The sequence below is a fragment of the Varroa jacobsoni genome, unplaced genomic scaffold (genome assembly GCF_002532875.2).
Source record: "Varroa jacobsoni isolate VJ856 unplaced genomic scaffold, vjacob_1.0 contig03623, whole genome shotgun sequence".
NCBI classification, from domain to species: domain Eukaryota; kingdom Metazoa; phylum Arthropoda; class Arachnida; order Mesostigmata; family Varroidae; genus Varroa; species Varroa jacobsoni.
Genome location: NW_019215055.1, coordinates 15,422 through 30,179, shown reverse-complemented (window position 1 = coordinate 30,179; position 14,758 = coordinate 15,422). Strand labels below are relative to the sequence as shown.

At 40.3% G+C, this 14,758-nt stretch overlaps 2 protein-coding genes across 4 annotated transcripts; one reads left to right on the top strand and one right to left on the bottom strand.

Moving 5' to 3' along the window:
• Positions 1–772: 772 nt before the first annotated feature.
• Positions 773–14,719, bottom strand: Cont (Contactin). 3 transcript variants are annotated; one of them, XM_022854499.2, is made up of 13 exons: positions 14,327–14,719; positions 12,801–13,197; positions 12,398–12,686; positions 12,002–12,191; positions 7,171–7,464; positions 6,320–6,603; positions 5,166–5,469; positions 4,425–4,709; positions 3,951–4,129; positions 3,561–3,834; positions 2,904–3,157; positions 2,372–2,734; positions 773–2,114 (listed from the first exon to the last, which is right to left on the bottom strand). In XM_022854499.2, exons 2-13 carry the CDS (start codon positions 13,190–13,192, stop codon positions 1,506–1,508), a joined length of 3,717 nt encoding a protein of 1,238 aa, XP_022710234.1. In that variant the 5' UTR covers positions 13,193–13,197; positions 14,327–14,719; the 3' UTR covers positions 773–1,505. The 3 variants fall into 3 exon arrangements, with proteins under 3 accessions (XP_022710234.1, XP_086829538.1, XP_022710235.1); XM_086973412.1 differs by lacking the exon at positions 14,327–14,719 and adding an exon at positions 14,107–14,256; XM_022854500.2 differs by lacking the exon at positions 14,327–14,719 and adding an exon at positions 13,816–14,043.
• Positions 9,029–11,316, top strand: LOC147751801 (uncharacterized). Its single transcript, XM_086973414.1, has one exon. The coding sequence runs from the start codon at positions 9,464–9,466 to the stop codon at positions 10,625–10,627; it is 1,164 nt and encodes a 387-aa protein (XP_086829540.1). The 5' UTR covers positions 9,029–9,463; the 3' UTR covers positions 10,628–11,316.
• Positions 14,720–14,758: the final 39 nt, after the last annotated feature.

The window sequence follows — 14,758 nt, the reverse complement described above, 5'->3', positions numbered from 1 at the left end:
TATAAAGATATATGCATTACTTGTTGCATATTTTGAACTTCTCTAGCATCTATCTTTTATACAAAAACAGGTACCGATACCGTACCATAGCTCGCTTTCACACAGTGGATGGACTGCTAGAGAAAACTCACATTACCAGTTTAATCTGTACTTTCTTTGCTTATCGGAGTGGACTGTTCGTCGATTTCCTCCCACCTGTTTATCTTATTACCTGTTTGACCAGCTGTTGCCAAATCGGAAAGGTCGAAATATTATGCGTCTACAAAAATCTAGTCATAAACGCGGGAATTGATATATGAAGCAATTTCGTATGTATATTACTATCCAGAAGGTCGATGTATATGCATAGATAATCTATTCAAAGAGAAGTCGCTATATAGTATATACGCGGTATTTATGTTGATCCGTAGTATGATTATGTATAACGATGCTTTGTTTCGTTGTTTATATTTACGCACACCTTGAAAAAGCAACAGGATAGTTGCCCATGGCTTAAGTTATATAAATATGGCCATTTTTGTGTTGCATTTCGTTTCTTTAATAAATGGCCTCATTATGGATCGACCTTCATTTATGATTCTCTTCACTGTACATGTTTAAACCATAGCTATTGACTACCAGTCCGTTTTATGTGACCGGCTATTAGAGCCAGAGCCTAATCAATGACAAAGCTTGGTTTGCCCTGATATTTTCTGACTCACTGATATAAGATATTACTTTGATATGACCAACAATTTTTGCCAGTAAATTTCGTTAGTTACGAAGCAAAATAGAGGTTGTATAAAATATAAAAAAGTTTATTTCTGATACATTCTGCTTTTTATTCGCTTTTAATGTAAAGCGAATCTTCCTTACGTAATGCTACTTGTTATATCTTATTAATTTATACATATAATATTAGATGCTACTATCTATCCCTGGTGATAATAGTGAGAGCAAGAAGCGGCAAAGTCGTTAGTACAGTCAATATCGTTACATTATTTTGTGCTGTAACAGTATCAACATTTGTCCCCTAATTATAAAGTTTTCCGCCTGCATTAAACTGTAATTATCAAATTATTACTATTTGCGTCTGAACGCTATTCTTTTCCTATTTCATCGCAAACGTTGAGACTATTTCATTTATTTCGCCGTGATTCTAGAACAGCACTCGGTTTCTCTACTTGATTCATACACATGTTCACATTTTTTCGTCTTTCTGAGGGTGAGTTTCTGTAAGGGTGTGTAGGTATCGTTCTATGCGTGAATTTTTAAATAATAGCTGCCACTCCACGTTTACCGGCTACTTATGTGTCACTCAATTGCACCCTTTCACGCGTTTATATTAAACATTCTCGACTCTCACCATATTTTCTCCGGCATGCATATGTACAACATAATGCTATTACAGCATATTATTAATAGTAGTGTCGAATTAAAGTGATGTTCCCTTTCGGGTTTTTAGTACAGATTACCTCAGAGTTCTCTCACTCGTTCTCGCTCTGACAAGAGACGACAGATGGATCTCACCAGTTGCACAGGAGCTTAGCAATAAGTACCACGACCAGGCTAGATGCAAAGCAAGCTGGTATGCATTGTGATGCTGCCGATGTTAATGGCGACTGAACACCTTCTCCGAGCCGGAATTCCCATGGAGGAGACGACATCTTCCCATCTCCACCCAGCGAGTACGCAAGTACTCGCAGCTTGTACACTTTGCCAGGGACGAGACCAGAGACGATGGCATCCAGCTCGGAACTGTGTACATCCAACACGCGTCGGACTTCTTTTGCTTGTGTATAATCCTGATCGGCTTCCCAGTAGCGGACCATATATCCTTGAATCGATTCCTCTTCAATAGATGGTACCACGCCTCGCCACGTGACTTTGACCGAAGTATCACCAATGGCTCGGACCTTAACGGATGTTGGAGGACGTAGTGGAGCAGCCTTCCATGTCTTTTGAATGAAGTACTCAGACTCCGGACCACTGCCGGCATCGTTGTATGCCATAACGGCTACACGATACTCGGTGTTGGGTTGAAGACCGACAATTAGGGCCCAATTGCGTAAGCCCCGATTAAGTAGTACCAAAAAGTCAACCTCGGCATCGGCATCGCTGCGCCAATATTTGATCTGTAAATGATGACGGTGATAAATAAATAGGCATTAACATTCAGAGTAATCATATACATAATGGTTGTAACGCAACTTGTTGTAGTAGACGTCCAGCGATCATTCACTCAACATTACTCTCTTTAGTTTGAATTAAAAACCTCAACTCTGTACATGAATCTCAAAACGATAGTGAATACTGATAAGAAATAAAGTTAAAGAGACCAAAGAAATTTAAGTTGTTTTAATGCATCAAAAGGTACTGGTATGCCACTTACTCTGTGCCCAATGAGTCGTCCTCGTATCTTCTCCCTTGTAACATCCAGTGGGGTCCAGGTGACATTAAGCGCGGTTGAGTTATATGCAATTGCATATACACCAGTTGGTTGTACTTGAGGCATAGCTTCGGCCGAGTACACATCGGTCTCAACTGAGAGAGGACCGGCTCCTTTGTAGTTCATCGCTTGCACCATAACAGTATAAGGACGGAAGTAGTTTTCCTCGCCGACGTTCACTACATAAAGTCCGACATTACCATAGTCTTTGAGGTTCCTTTTGTTAAACTCACCCTTTTCGCTTGCCGGTCGCCAGTAGGCAATATACCAGATCTGCGGTGCATTCCAATCCTCGGCATGCAATTGCTGCACACATGACATAAAGAATTTCGAATAACATTTGGTTAGTGAAGTAGGAAACGCACCAGTAATTGTATCGCATCAGTATGTGTTATGTCAAATACTTAAAAGTATTACATTTGAAGTATTAGATCTTTGAGCAGTGATACTACTATGAATGGAAAATTCAGCTCACATCCCAGGTGATGGTAAGTGATCCAGCTTTGCCTCCGCCTCCCCCAACATGGTCAGGATATTTATAGGGTCGGTCCTCCAATGTCGACACAACTGGCGATGGGTCAGAGAACTCGCCGGTTCCCAGATCATTGTAGGCAGCAATGCGAAACTCATATCCACTAAAGGGTGAGAGTGATCCACGAGGCAGCTGATAGGAGCGTCGAAATGTCCGGAATGGCGGTTCCAAGCGAAAGCGGTCTCCTGTTGTATAGTCTAAACGGCATCATCAATAGCAATTCGAAAATTAGTTGGGTAGTAAGAATATACGATATATTATTGCGCAACTGTACAGTTACTCTCTGTCGAACCCAAAAGAAAAGTAGCAAATGGCAGCAAGTTGACTCTGTTAATCTAATTGAGAAGAAGAACAAATTGAGGTAGTCAAAAGACACAAAAGCATAGACGCTATTGTTAGTTTTGCATTTTGCGAAGTACCGGTTACTATTAATTCAATTTTCAGTCCAATACATCAATGCACAAGGAGAAATTTGATTAAAAATTTAGCGATAGCTGTTTCTTGATCTAAATCAACTATAACATCAGCCTCGTACGTTTTCTACAAATAAATATAAACCATAAAACTATATTTTCATATTTCTGATTTACTTCAACTCACTCGCAATAAGCCTCCACGTATGGTTGTGGTTTGTTCTTCCTTCTATAAGATAGCCTTTGAAAGGTCGGCCATTTGTCGATGCATCTGTCCAGGTGATCAAGGCCGAAGTTTCGTTAGCACTTTCGGCCTTAACCGCACCCACTGGGCCAGGCGGGCCAATGACGATCAACTCGCTATGCATTTCCACACGGCCTATAGATGTTTTCGCAGTGCAACGGTAGAATCCAGCTTCCGAAAAGGTCACATTTCGGATCACCAAATTACCGGCACCTACCTGTCTCAGTTCGTGGCAACTTATTAATAAATACTTACGCTCAATTTACTCAACTTTTCACTTTCACTCTATGTATTATCTATTTGAATAATGATGTAGAAATTATGTAAACTTACAATGGAGTATTTGTATTCATGGAGAGGATTCGTCTTCCAGTCGATCTTAAGGTCATTGTGCGCCCATACATACGAAAGGTCAAGCAGTGGAGACACGAGAGCCTCACAAACGAGCACCACTGTATCGTTGACGACTGCACTCAGCCGTGGGGGAGGACTTTGATAGGCGATCGGTGGAGCTATAATTAATTGAAATCATTGCGATGCATTAACGAATTACATTGATTTGCAGAGCACTAAAACGATAAATTATTAAATCTAAACTCTGATGACACCGTCCCAGAATCATTCAAAAGCAAGAGGAAATGAATACAATTAAAACTAGACAGGTGTCTAAACGCAACGACGTTGCCTTGGATTTTGGTATTGGAATCTAAACATGTCATTGCATTGCTTTACAGGCCAAAATTCTAGGTGGCGCTGGGTTCAGCAGCTACAAAAGCAGCTAAATGGGTGGATCAGAAACGTACTTACGTAAAACGATCAGTCTGCCAGAGGACCAGTCTTGTCCATAAATGTTCTTTGCAAAACATGTGTAATTGCCTTCATCTTCATGTCTGACCGGATTGATCCGAAGGTAGCCATTTGGCATAACGTGGACTCGACCCCCGCCAAGTGCCCCAATCGAGTAGCCGTCTTTGCGCCATTGGAACTCGGGAAAAGGGGCAGCCTCAGGTCGGCAAGCGATTGTCACGTTACCATCTTCTGCCGCGTACAACTCCGTTTCAAGCGGATATTTGCGAAAATTTGGCGCAAGAGCTGTGGAAGATTGCACGATAAAAAAAAGTATGTGTTTCTCCAAAGATATAACCATTTCGCTAAAATCTAATTAGCTCGAAATCCAGCAAGTAGAGAAACTACAAAAGATAACGGATACAACAGCAACCTGCATTGCAATACACTCAAACGAAGTACCTAATCAGATCCGATGCAAAACTCTAGCAAATTTTAGAGGGAATTAAATTAATAATGCAGAAAGTTATTGAGCGCACTTTTTTGTAAAGATAGTTTCGTCAAATAGGAATGCACAATGATTTGCTAGTAGAACTTCCATTACACAAAGCAATCTCAAGGGTAATAAGAGGTCTCCTAACGGACATCAGAAACTGTTGTTCTATTTAAGATGGCTGTTAACTTAGCTGCTATAATTGCGACGGAATATTTTTTCACACATTTCTAGTCATAGATTTATAACCATACCTATATCTAACTCACCAATGACTTTCAACTGTGCTGCCGAAAAAGTTGTCCCAATCTGATTTCTTGCCATACATTGATACATTCCCTCATCGCCACCGTCCTTTTCCCCTCCTTTGATCACTTGTGGTATGATTAGGACGTTGTCATGGATGACATAGCGGCCGAGACGGTGCAAATTGCTCGTATCGTTTAAAGACCGGCCATTATAGTACCATTCGTAGGAAATATCAGGAATGCCAAATGCTTCACAGTCCCATGTTAGCGAAGCGCCCTCATCGACAATTTGATTCTCAAGGGGAATCGTGAACTCAGGAATTGCCTGCGGAAAATTTGCCCGCATTAACGAATAGGGCTTCAAGGACTCAACAAATTGGCATGTATTAGATTATATCAAAAAATATCATGTGCAATAAGCTCACGTGGAATATCACAATATTAAATAAATGTTTAATAAACCTGTTTTACCAAAAAACAGCCGTGGTGTCTCTATTTCGAATCGCTGGCAATTCTGGCCATTACTTCAAGTAACGAAGTGACTGGCCATAAGAAGAACTAGTTAATTTGAAGCTCGCCTTTTTTTGGTCTAAGTGCTACTTAAGTTGCCCTCCTTGCATTAAAACTTTTCGGTAGCTCTGTTAATTTGAATAATGATCTACGTCATTATCTTCATATTGGCTTTTTTTGTAAGAGATATACGTAGTAAGGGCGCGTGGCAATAGAGAAAACATCCTTATTCTGGTCAAAAAAAAACTCCGATGTCCTGAATATCAAGCAGTGGCGTATGTGACACATAGTTGTTTTGACGAATTAACTAACGGTTGTGATGCATTCTGTAAGATTGAATTTTAGTTGCATAGTTCCATTTGAATTTCGGAATTTTTGTGGGCGGATTAAATTATAATACTATCCTATATATAGTTATTTTCCAAGCCATGAACGATACCAAAACGCAGTTTAGTAATGAACGTACCTTAGTGTCACCACATATTTCCCACAACGACATTCAGCAGCCTTGTCAATACCTTATTATCATATAATCTATGCCTCGAGTCTAATTTGAAGCGGCGTAAGCCGAAGGTCATATATTACATTTAAAATGTAATATATGACCTTTGGCTTTGGACGTATACTAGTTGGATACTTCAAATAACGTAGTGCGCTTTTCTTACCTGGACAGAAAGGTGATGGGACTTTTGAATTGATTGCTGGCTAGTTATAGCGCTACAAATATACTCTCCTTCATCCTCAACACGCGTTTTTGGAACAATCAGTACACGTCCGTGATTTTCAATGCGACTTCCATATGGCAAGTCTCCATTAACCCGGGTCCAGTTGTATTTGGGCACTGGATAGCCATATGCGACACACTCAAGTCTCACTCGATCACCAGCCAACACAGTTTGCGGGAAGCTTTTGGGGAAGTTATTCGGAAATAAAAGTTTTTGCCCGCTTGCTGAAGTTTAAAAAAGAGTTGCAAAGATAAATTCATTAGATAAAAATCTTGGATTAAGAAAAAAGAGACTGTGTCCAGACTAGTAGATCAAACACGCTCCAATGTTATTCACAAGACTTAGTATTTTAATTACATATACTATGCTTTAACGATATAAACTTTTTGGGGTTATTTTATATTGCGTTGTTTACGCTGTTTCTAAAAAATTTGACACACGATAAGCAGATGTCCTGTAATCTGTGCAAGGGTACATAATGGCTTAGCAGTACTTTAAGTTTAAAAGCAGGGAAAAGGCCATCGAGATACGACCAAGACGAAAAACTTTTTCTATCGCAAGGACTGTAGTGTTTCGCTATTGTGGCGAACAGTGAACTATCTGCTACAATTATCTATTCCCCTAATCCCGTCACAGATATTATACGTATTACAATATTATGCAGTCAATTGCAAACTCCATAACGCTACTATAGCATACTATATTGTGCATTAAGCAAATATTGAACTAGAAATCCAACGTAACGAAGACCAGCAACAACTATTTTGACTTGCAGTTTAAAAAAAACTTACAGCCAGGTTCAACAATGACGGGGAAGAATGGACCCGTCCGTCCAGTGTCCGAGATGTCACTCTGAACGTTACACGAATAGTTTCCGTTGTCGATTTTCTCAAGGGAACTGAAGTAAAGATGGCCATCATGCGAGACAAACACTCGTTGATCCTCTTCGACAAAATTCGGGAACGAATTTCGCGTCCAGTAATAGTTGACCTTGGGATAGTGTTGAGGTTCATCGCATGCGATTGATTTTCCCCAATACTCTTTGCCCCTATCAATTGTACGTTTCTTGTTAAACTCACCGATATCTGCAATTAATTCGAAAGATAAAGAGATAAGAATATAAAATTAATATATAATAATAATAATATAAAAAAAGGCCAGCCTTGCGAAGCAGTGCCGAGCGGTTGTACTGAACGGAGATTTCACAATGTTTAGTTTAACTGACGCTAAGTTTACTATGTTTTACTGAATCACATCTATAAATTTTATTCTAGCCGATTCCTCATAGTGCGCGAAGCGGCAGTAGTTTAGTTGCTGCATTATTCGCTCATGGCAAAGTAACCTTGTAAATCCCAATGTATAAATGTAATGGAAACACTTGCACCTACGCATTTCATTTGGTATCAATCTCCTCCTCCTTCTTCTACGAAGCGTTCTTATATGCAATGAGAACTTAAGTATAATATATAGATAAACAGACTAAGGTGCCGTTCTTATTCAGGGTTTGCCAACAAATGCATTATATTAATGCAACTACCGATCTCACCTATTTTTGCCGATAATAGCTTAGCTAAAATATAGTTTTCCTGTTCAAACTATAATGACAAACGACTTTAGAAAGAGCAAAGCAGGGTAATTAACAAGCAGATTCTAAATAATTCCCTGCCGTGCTACCGGCACTGCAGCTGACTCAAGAACAATATCAGTGCAAGAGGCTGAGATATTTCAGTTATTGCAAACAAAATGCATCAATAAATCTTTATTTATATATATATATGTTTATATAAACACTTCCTTGAAACTAACCTTTACCTTTTTTACGAATCGAGGGTTTAGGAGGGAATAGGAGCGCACAATTTTACAAACATGAAGCATCTACTGACAAAATAGACAGAATTGATTTCACAACACAATTGAAGTCACTAATGAAGAAGAGGTTAGCATTCGAGATCAACTCAGTAGTTACCACAACACAGAGCATATATATAAGCAATTGTTTGAATGCATTTATTGGGACAGTATGTTTAAGAGAACCATGCTCCTATGTGCTTCCGCTATAAATAAGCCACACAGTCGGTCCCATTGCTTAAATAACCTTGTTGTAATTATGCAAACGGTTTAGTTTAGCCTAAAATTTAACAACTACTGCTTCCATCGAATAATGAGAAGAGGTCCTGCGAAGTGTTTACCCATGTTCTGAAACATATATACAACATACAGTCAGTTTTGCCTAGGGAAAATATAGCACAAGACAATGTGCTTAACAGTCATGCTTCATAGGACTATTTTGTTTAAAACAAATACCGTCTGTTCTAGTTCTATTGCTTATATTTGCAATCCTCTCAGTAGGAAGTATGATCCCATGTAAAACTGCCAAAGTCTATCAAAGGCGACCTTTAAACATCAACCAACTCTCCACCACATATCCAAATCCCATTGCACTCCCCGTTGACAGTTATCAAGTTGCTGGCTTCTAATGGCAAAAGGTTTCCTCGGTACACGATCAGCAAGCGCCAATTATCCGCCTTGTCGCCCCGTTCACTACCAAGCAAGTCCGAGAATACTCCACTCTATTTACCCTCACCCTTTATCTGTCTGTTTCCTTAAATGCAGCGGCCATTTTCGTTACACCGGACTGCTGTTCTTTTTGCCTCGCACTATCTTACCATGGCTATTAGTGAGCGAGACAACAAGTCCAAGCGGCGAAACAGTCAACTTTACCATATGCCACTTGGCAGTGCCGGTCGTTTGACATCAAGTGCAAACGAGTCAACAAATAGCCGACTTTAGCCGTTGCTGCTGTTATCGCAGCCCTCGCGACAATCGCGTTTACAGCGGGCGCGTGAAGGTCTTACAGCTAGTTGGCTTTCTCTGGTGTCAATGTTGTTGATATCGGCGCCTGCTGCAGCTGTTGCAGCTGGTAGCTATGCCGTCATCCGCTTACCATTCCTTCGCTCCTGGAGTTCGTCATATTGAGCCAAACAAGGCCAAGCTGGTTTTTAAGCTTGTCTTGACGTTCTCGCCGGAATCCTTTCGGCTAAGTCCGATTTCTATTGAGAAGGGGAAGTACGTATTAGCTGCAAGATGAGCTCGCCGAAATACATTGCCACGCCGGTCACGACATCGGCGTTAATAACAGCAGCAACAACGGCAGCAGGACCGCCGAACTACGGTAGTTTGGCTCTCACCGATTCTTTTTCGGGGATACACTCTCTTGATCTCAGCACTGAAAATCTGGTTGGATGCGAAGCTCGAAGTGTGCTACAGATGATTAAGAGTGCTGTGACTGTTGTGTTTCTCATCGCCGTACTCGTCATTGCGCTAGTTCTTGTCATGAGCATCAGTCAGCAGCCATCACTGGAAAATGTACAGGATGTGGTTCTGTTTCTAAGACATGGCGAACGTCAACCGCTCGTTCCTATACCAGAGTTAGGATCTTATGAGCTTGGCAAGCTTACTCCGCAGGGTCAAAAGGAAGTTGCGACTCTGGGTACTCATCTGCTGCAAACTTATGCTCCTTTTATAGATTTAGTGGCCCGCGGTCGTGTAGTAGCGGCTAATGAGCAACGATGTATTCGCACTGCTGAACTGATCATGGAGATACTGGATCTGCAATATACGTCAAATATCATGCCGTACATGGAGATCAAACCGATGGATCCGAACTATAGCGAATTTGTTGAACGTGAAAAAACATTTGCGGCGTCCATACCCAGCTGCATGAAACAGGTGGCCACGACCATAATTCAACAGTTGAATATTACATTGCCAGAAGAATTTAAATTGCTATATGGCATCCTCATTGCAGATAGTTTAGATTCGGTTCGTGAGCTGGGTTTGTCCCTGCCTTTCGGCTTGGCCAATCTCGAATGTTTGCCCGACGGGCAATTCCTCGGCCCTGAAATCTATGATGCACTGACCGAGTTTGCCACCGCTACGTTCAGCAAGCCGATATTTCGTACATTTCTTGACGAAATTCGACTGCTTCGCCATAGTCCTGAGCCGTCGCTGACCACATTTTCGTTTTCTGATATTCATATATCAGGCCTTCTCTCTCTGATCGACAGTTCGAAGAAGATAGCAAGACCCGGTTTCGGGGCTCACTTCGCCATACATTTCCGCGGAGATAACATCGACATTTATTACTCGCCGAGTTTTGACCAATCACCAAACAAGTGGCTGGTGAACGTAAACGCAGACGAGATATTTGACCGCATTGAAAAAGCTATTGCCGAGAAACCTAAATAGCTAATCCGACTTTATCAGTATACTAAACCATGTTTACTATAATATAATTCCAGTTTACACATTAACTATATATCGTATGGAGTAAATCAATACTTCGGTGACAAAGGGCGACGTACCTAAGGTGCATCTCTTTGAGTGGGCTCCCATAATAGCCGTAACTGACAAGCATACTACCACGCTGGCTAAAATTTGAGCATTAAAAAAAAAATTAAGAAAACCCGCCTGAAATTAACAATCAGGAAAATAAGCTGCCAGGGAAATAAGCAATTGAGGGAAATAATAAAAGTTGTTAGATGCTCATATGGTTTCATAGGTCTGGTGGAAAAATGCCAGATAAGCTCAGCAAGACTTCTTTCTTGCTTTCTTTGATGCTAGAAACTAAAAAGAGGTAATCCTATGAACTTGTTCATATAGAAACAACGGCTAAATGTGCTAAATTAAAATATAAACATGAAGAAAAAATTAAAAAATACTCCGATCATAGATTTCGATACATATAAGAATAAGACTTAGGGAGCCTTTTTTTGTTAACGTTAAGATAAAACCAACACATTAGTAAGTCCACTTCGATGGCGGAAATGGCGTCGACTCTGATAAAGACAATTAAGACTTGTTGTGCCTGAATATACTTGGATTCTTCTACCTTATTAATAAAGAATTGTATGATAAAACGAATGTGGCTAAATCGACGTCTGCACTTCGTTTTGAATTCTAGCTCACTCTCTTCTTCACGACTCATGCTCAATTCTATAAAGTTGTGTTTCTGATAAAAAATTAGTTGTTTAGTAGATAGAAATTATATATAAAGAATAACAGACGCACACGCTCAGTGATCAAGTAAAATAGTCAAAGGCTGATGTTCTTTAAAAATATTTAAGGAGCACCTTAGGGACCCTAAGTCTCCGAACAAGTTCAAAGGTTTACAATTCCAATACTGACTTCTATTTCTTCCCGATATTTTCTTTTCACTATTTCCATTTTGTTTTGTTTTTACGATGTGACACACGTAATAATGATATGAGATTCCCATATCGTCATATCAGAGGATATGCTCTCTGATCTGCAGCTTTATACAGGCTATGCTGGATCTAGCTAGACTAAAACTATCAACGTTCCCTCCGTTCCTAAATTCGCTTACTTCTACGTGGTAAATACGACGCTAATACAGTATTTTATTAGTGGATCAGTTTTGAGCATAGAAAACCAAAACTGTAGGAATAAAAGTTAGACTCGATACGCTAGTTTTAACAAAGGGTAACGGTTCTTTGGCCTCTCAATACAGGTCGCTTGTAATTTCACTTTTAGAGAGATTTGAGAATGCATCCATATAGCATACTGCCAATTATTTAGACACAATGGGTTAGAAGAACTTACATCCAAAGCCAAGAGTGACGGTGCGCGATTTTATTCTTCCGAACTTGTTTTCCGCCATGCAGTGATATTTCCCACGATCGATATTTGGCTCTGGGTGTGACACAATAAGAGTTCCATCGGTCTGAGTATACCGATCAGTCGATAAGGGATCGATCTCAGTTGCGACAAGATCATCACCCTCGAACGATTCCTGCTTGCATAAAACATGTATGACAATATCATGAACAAAACAATGTCACAGAGCCTATTTTTTCGAAACTGCAATTAAGTGGTGATCATCTATTGGTTAGTGATTGTTTATTTATCTATTCAGAAACAACTCGAAACGACGACAACATGATTAGCTCTATTTGTAAAGAAACATCTACTCGAATAAGTTTAAACTTTAATACATACCCGGTACCATTTGTATGTAGGAGCTGGATATCCTGAGGCGACACAGCGTAAAGAAACATGGTCTACCTGTGACCGACCGCTCTGATCGAAAATTACATCGACTGGATCAAGAGTAAAATAAGGACCACGAGGAATTCGTTCTGAATCCAACTCAGTTACCCCGTAATCAATCGTTCTTTCCTGTAAGATGATCTGGTGCAAATTCTCTTTGAATATTTCACAAATCAGCGCCAGAGGATCCGAAGGAGAGGCTCTCTCCAAACCCCACCGATGGTTAAATTGTGAGTAGCTGTTAAGATCATAAACAAAACGGCCTGTAAGAATGATGCAAGTCGCCTGTACACACTGCTTAATCAATCAATTTAGAAACAAGTTATTTATTTCGATACCTAGAGAGACTCACTTGTATGCAGCGTAGTTCCAAATTAAATTCCCTGAATCAGGTAGCCACAAGTTGTCAATGTTTGAAAAGTATGTTCCATCTCCGTCCCAAGACCACGCGCCGTTGAGTTCGTAGCCGGATGTCCACCAGCGCCTATGCTGTGGGTCGTTAGCCCGGAGCCATCTTACAATGAACTGGTGCTCTTCGTACGAATTGACACTGACCAAACGAGCATTATAAGTTTGGCACAGCTCTCGTGCATCATCGCGGAGTTTCGGCGGTGAGCGAAAGAATTTGTAACACGATTCAGAGAATTCTTGCCATCCGCGCGGGCACTCCTGAGCGATCGATAACAATGGACGCTGTAGTAATACTGCGCTCCAGAAAGCGGATAACCGCCAATCAAACCACATTTTAACTGTAAGGAAACGTGTAGACGTTTAAACCCTGCCGGTACTGTTCTATCATAAATAAAAGTCGTCTTTCTAAAAATACAGGAATCTACCGCCTCCTGATGAAAGTAATACTTGCGATTCATCACGTAATAGCGACACGTAATATAGCATGCACTAAGCGCCTTTATGTAAAATAAGCCTTCCAGAATTGTATACCGAGTATTTCGATCGAAGTAGAGACCCTCTGTACGACCGTTCTCATGTACATGTCTTAAGACTTCTCATCCTTTAACAATGACTCATGGCAACATGAGCTGGGGAATTATTAAAGTTTAGACGAAATGCACTATTGCTTTTGCTATATATATATATATATATATATGTGTGTATGGCATATTATCTTATACCATATATTTTTTATTTCTTTTCTCACAGTGCTATTATATCCTCTAACCTAAACAATTACTACAGTGTCACGAGTGATAGCACCAAAAATTATTGACACTTTCCTAACTATACAGCTTCCGTCCACCCATAAAACTATTAATATATATATAACACCCATATAACAGATTAATGCAACCGATCGCTGGGCCACTGCTAAGATTCACTTGGTGCTGGAACTATTTGTATAACTTTACCATGATGGGGAACAACTTCTTCTTGTTGTTTCACATTGGTGCGCGCACTAATCTATGATACTACACGATCAATTATTAAACAACTCAACACATTACACTGTGAGCACCACAAACCGACTCCTAAAAAGTCGAGGAAGTATTTCAGCTACCCTAATTTCTCCTAACTATTACATCTATGAATATTGAATAAGGAGCTTTCATGGAAGGCTATAATCCGTAATCATCTTAACAACACAAATCGACGGTTAAAAACGACGATATACGCGAACTAGTCTAGTAGCATCATCGGACCTTTTCATGACACTCGCCGGAATAATGTGGCGTTAGTTGATTCGTTGCTAAGAGACCAACGTCAAAACTTTATTCAACAAAGATCTCTCTCACACGCACATTGACTAGGGCTAGATAAATACAGTACGGCGCGTTGACAATTAACAAATATAGACCAAATACAACCTGCCCTTACGGGAGCGATGAAATTTCATTCAACACATTACTGAAATGAACCCACCTCTCTAAGTGTTTGTTAGCTTAATTTAGCTAGCTCATGACACATTTGCATTCGATGTCTGCTTTCTGGGCTTACAACTTTTAGGAGGAAAAGTCAAAGAAAGCCTTTGCTGTTTGAAATTCGATAGGAACTCCTCCTTCTGTTGTAGGGCTTCGTGCATTTATTCTATAGAGAATGTACTTCTGCGACAGTGCTACCGTGCCTCTTTGGCAAAAAGACGGGCATTCCTTTAACGTAACGTCAGATTCGGCAGAAGCTGCCCGCCGTCGTCCGGAAACTGGTAAAACAAGTTTAATATTTTTATTCAGTTTTCTATCAGTCATCTGAAATAATTCAATTTGGCATACTCGAACGAGTTAGTTCCAAACTGTGTTAACAGAGCTCACATGGAGCACGCAGCCAGCCTATCCTCCGACGAAAGTCGATTATGTG

Bases quoted from the DNA above. Each gene is read 5' to 3' on its own strand.
- LOC147751801 (XM_086973414.1), top strand. From the start codon at position 9,464: ATGAGCTCGCCGAAATACATTGCCACGCCGGTCACGACATCGGCGTTA.
- Cont (XM_022854499.2), bottom strand. From the start codon at position 13,192: ATGTGGTTTGATTGGCGGTTATCCGCTTTCTGGAGCGCAGTATTACTA. The intron at 12,687-12,800 runs GTGAGTCTCTCT...TGATCTTAACAG, and splicing joins TGGAACTACGCTGCATACAA to CTACTCACAATTTAACCATC. The intron at 6,604-7,170 runs GTAAGTTTTTTT...TTTAAACTTCAG, and splicing joins CGTCATTGTTGAACCTGGCT to CAAGCGGGCAAAAACTTTTA.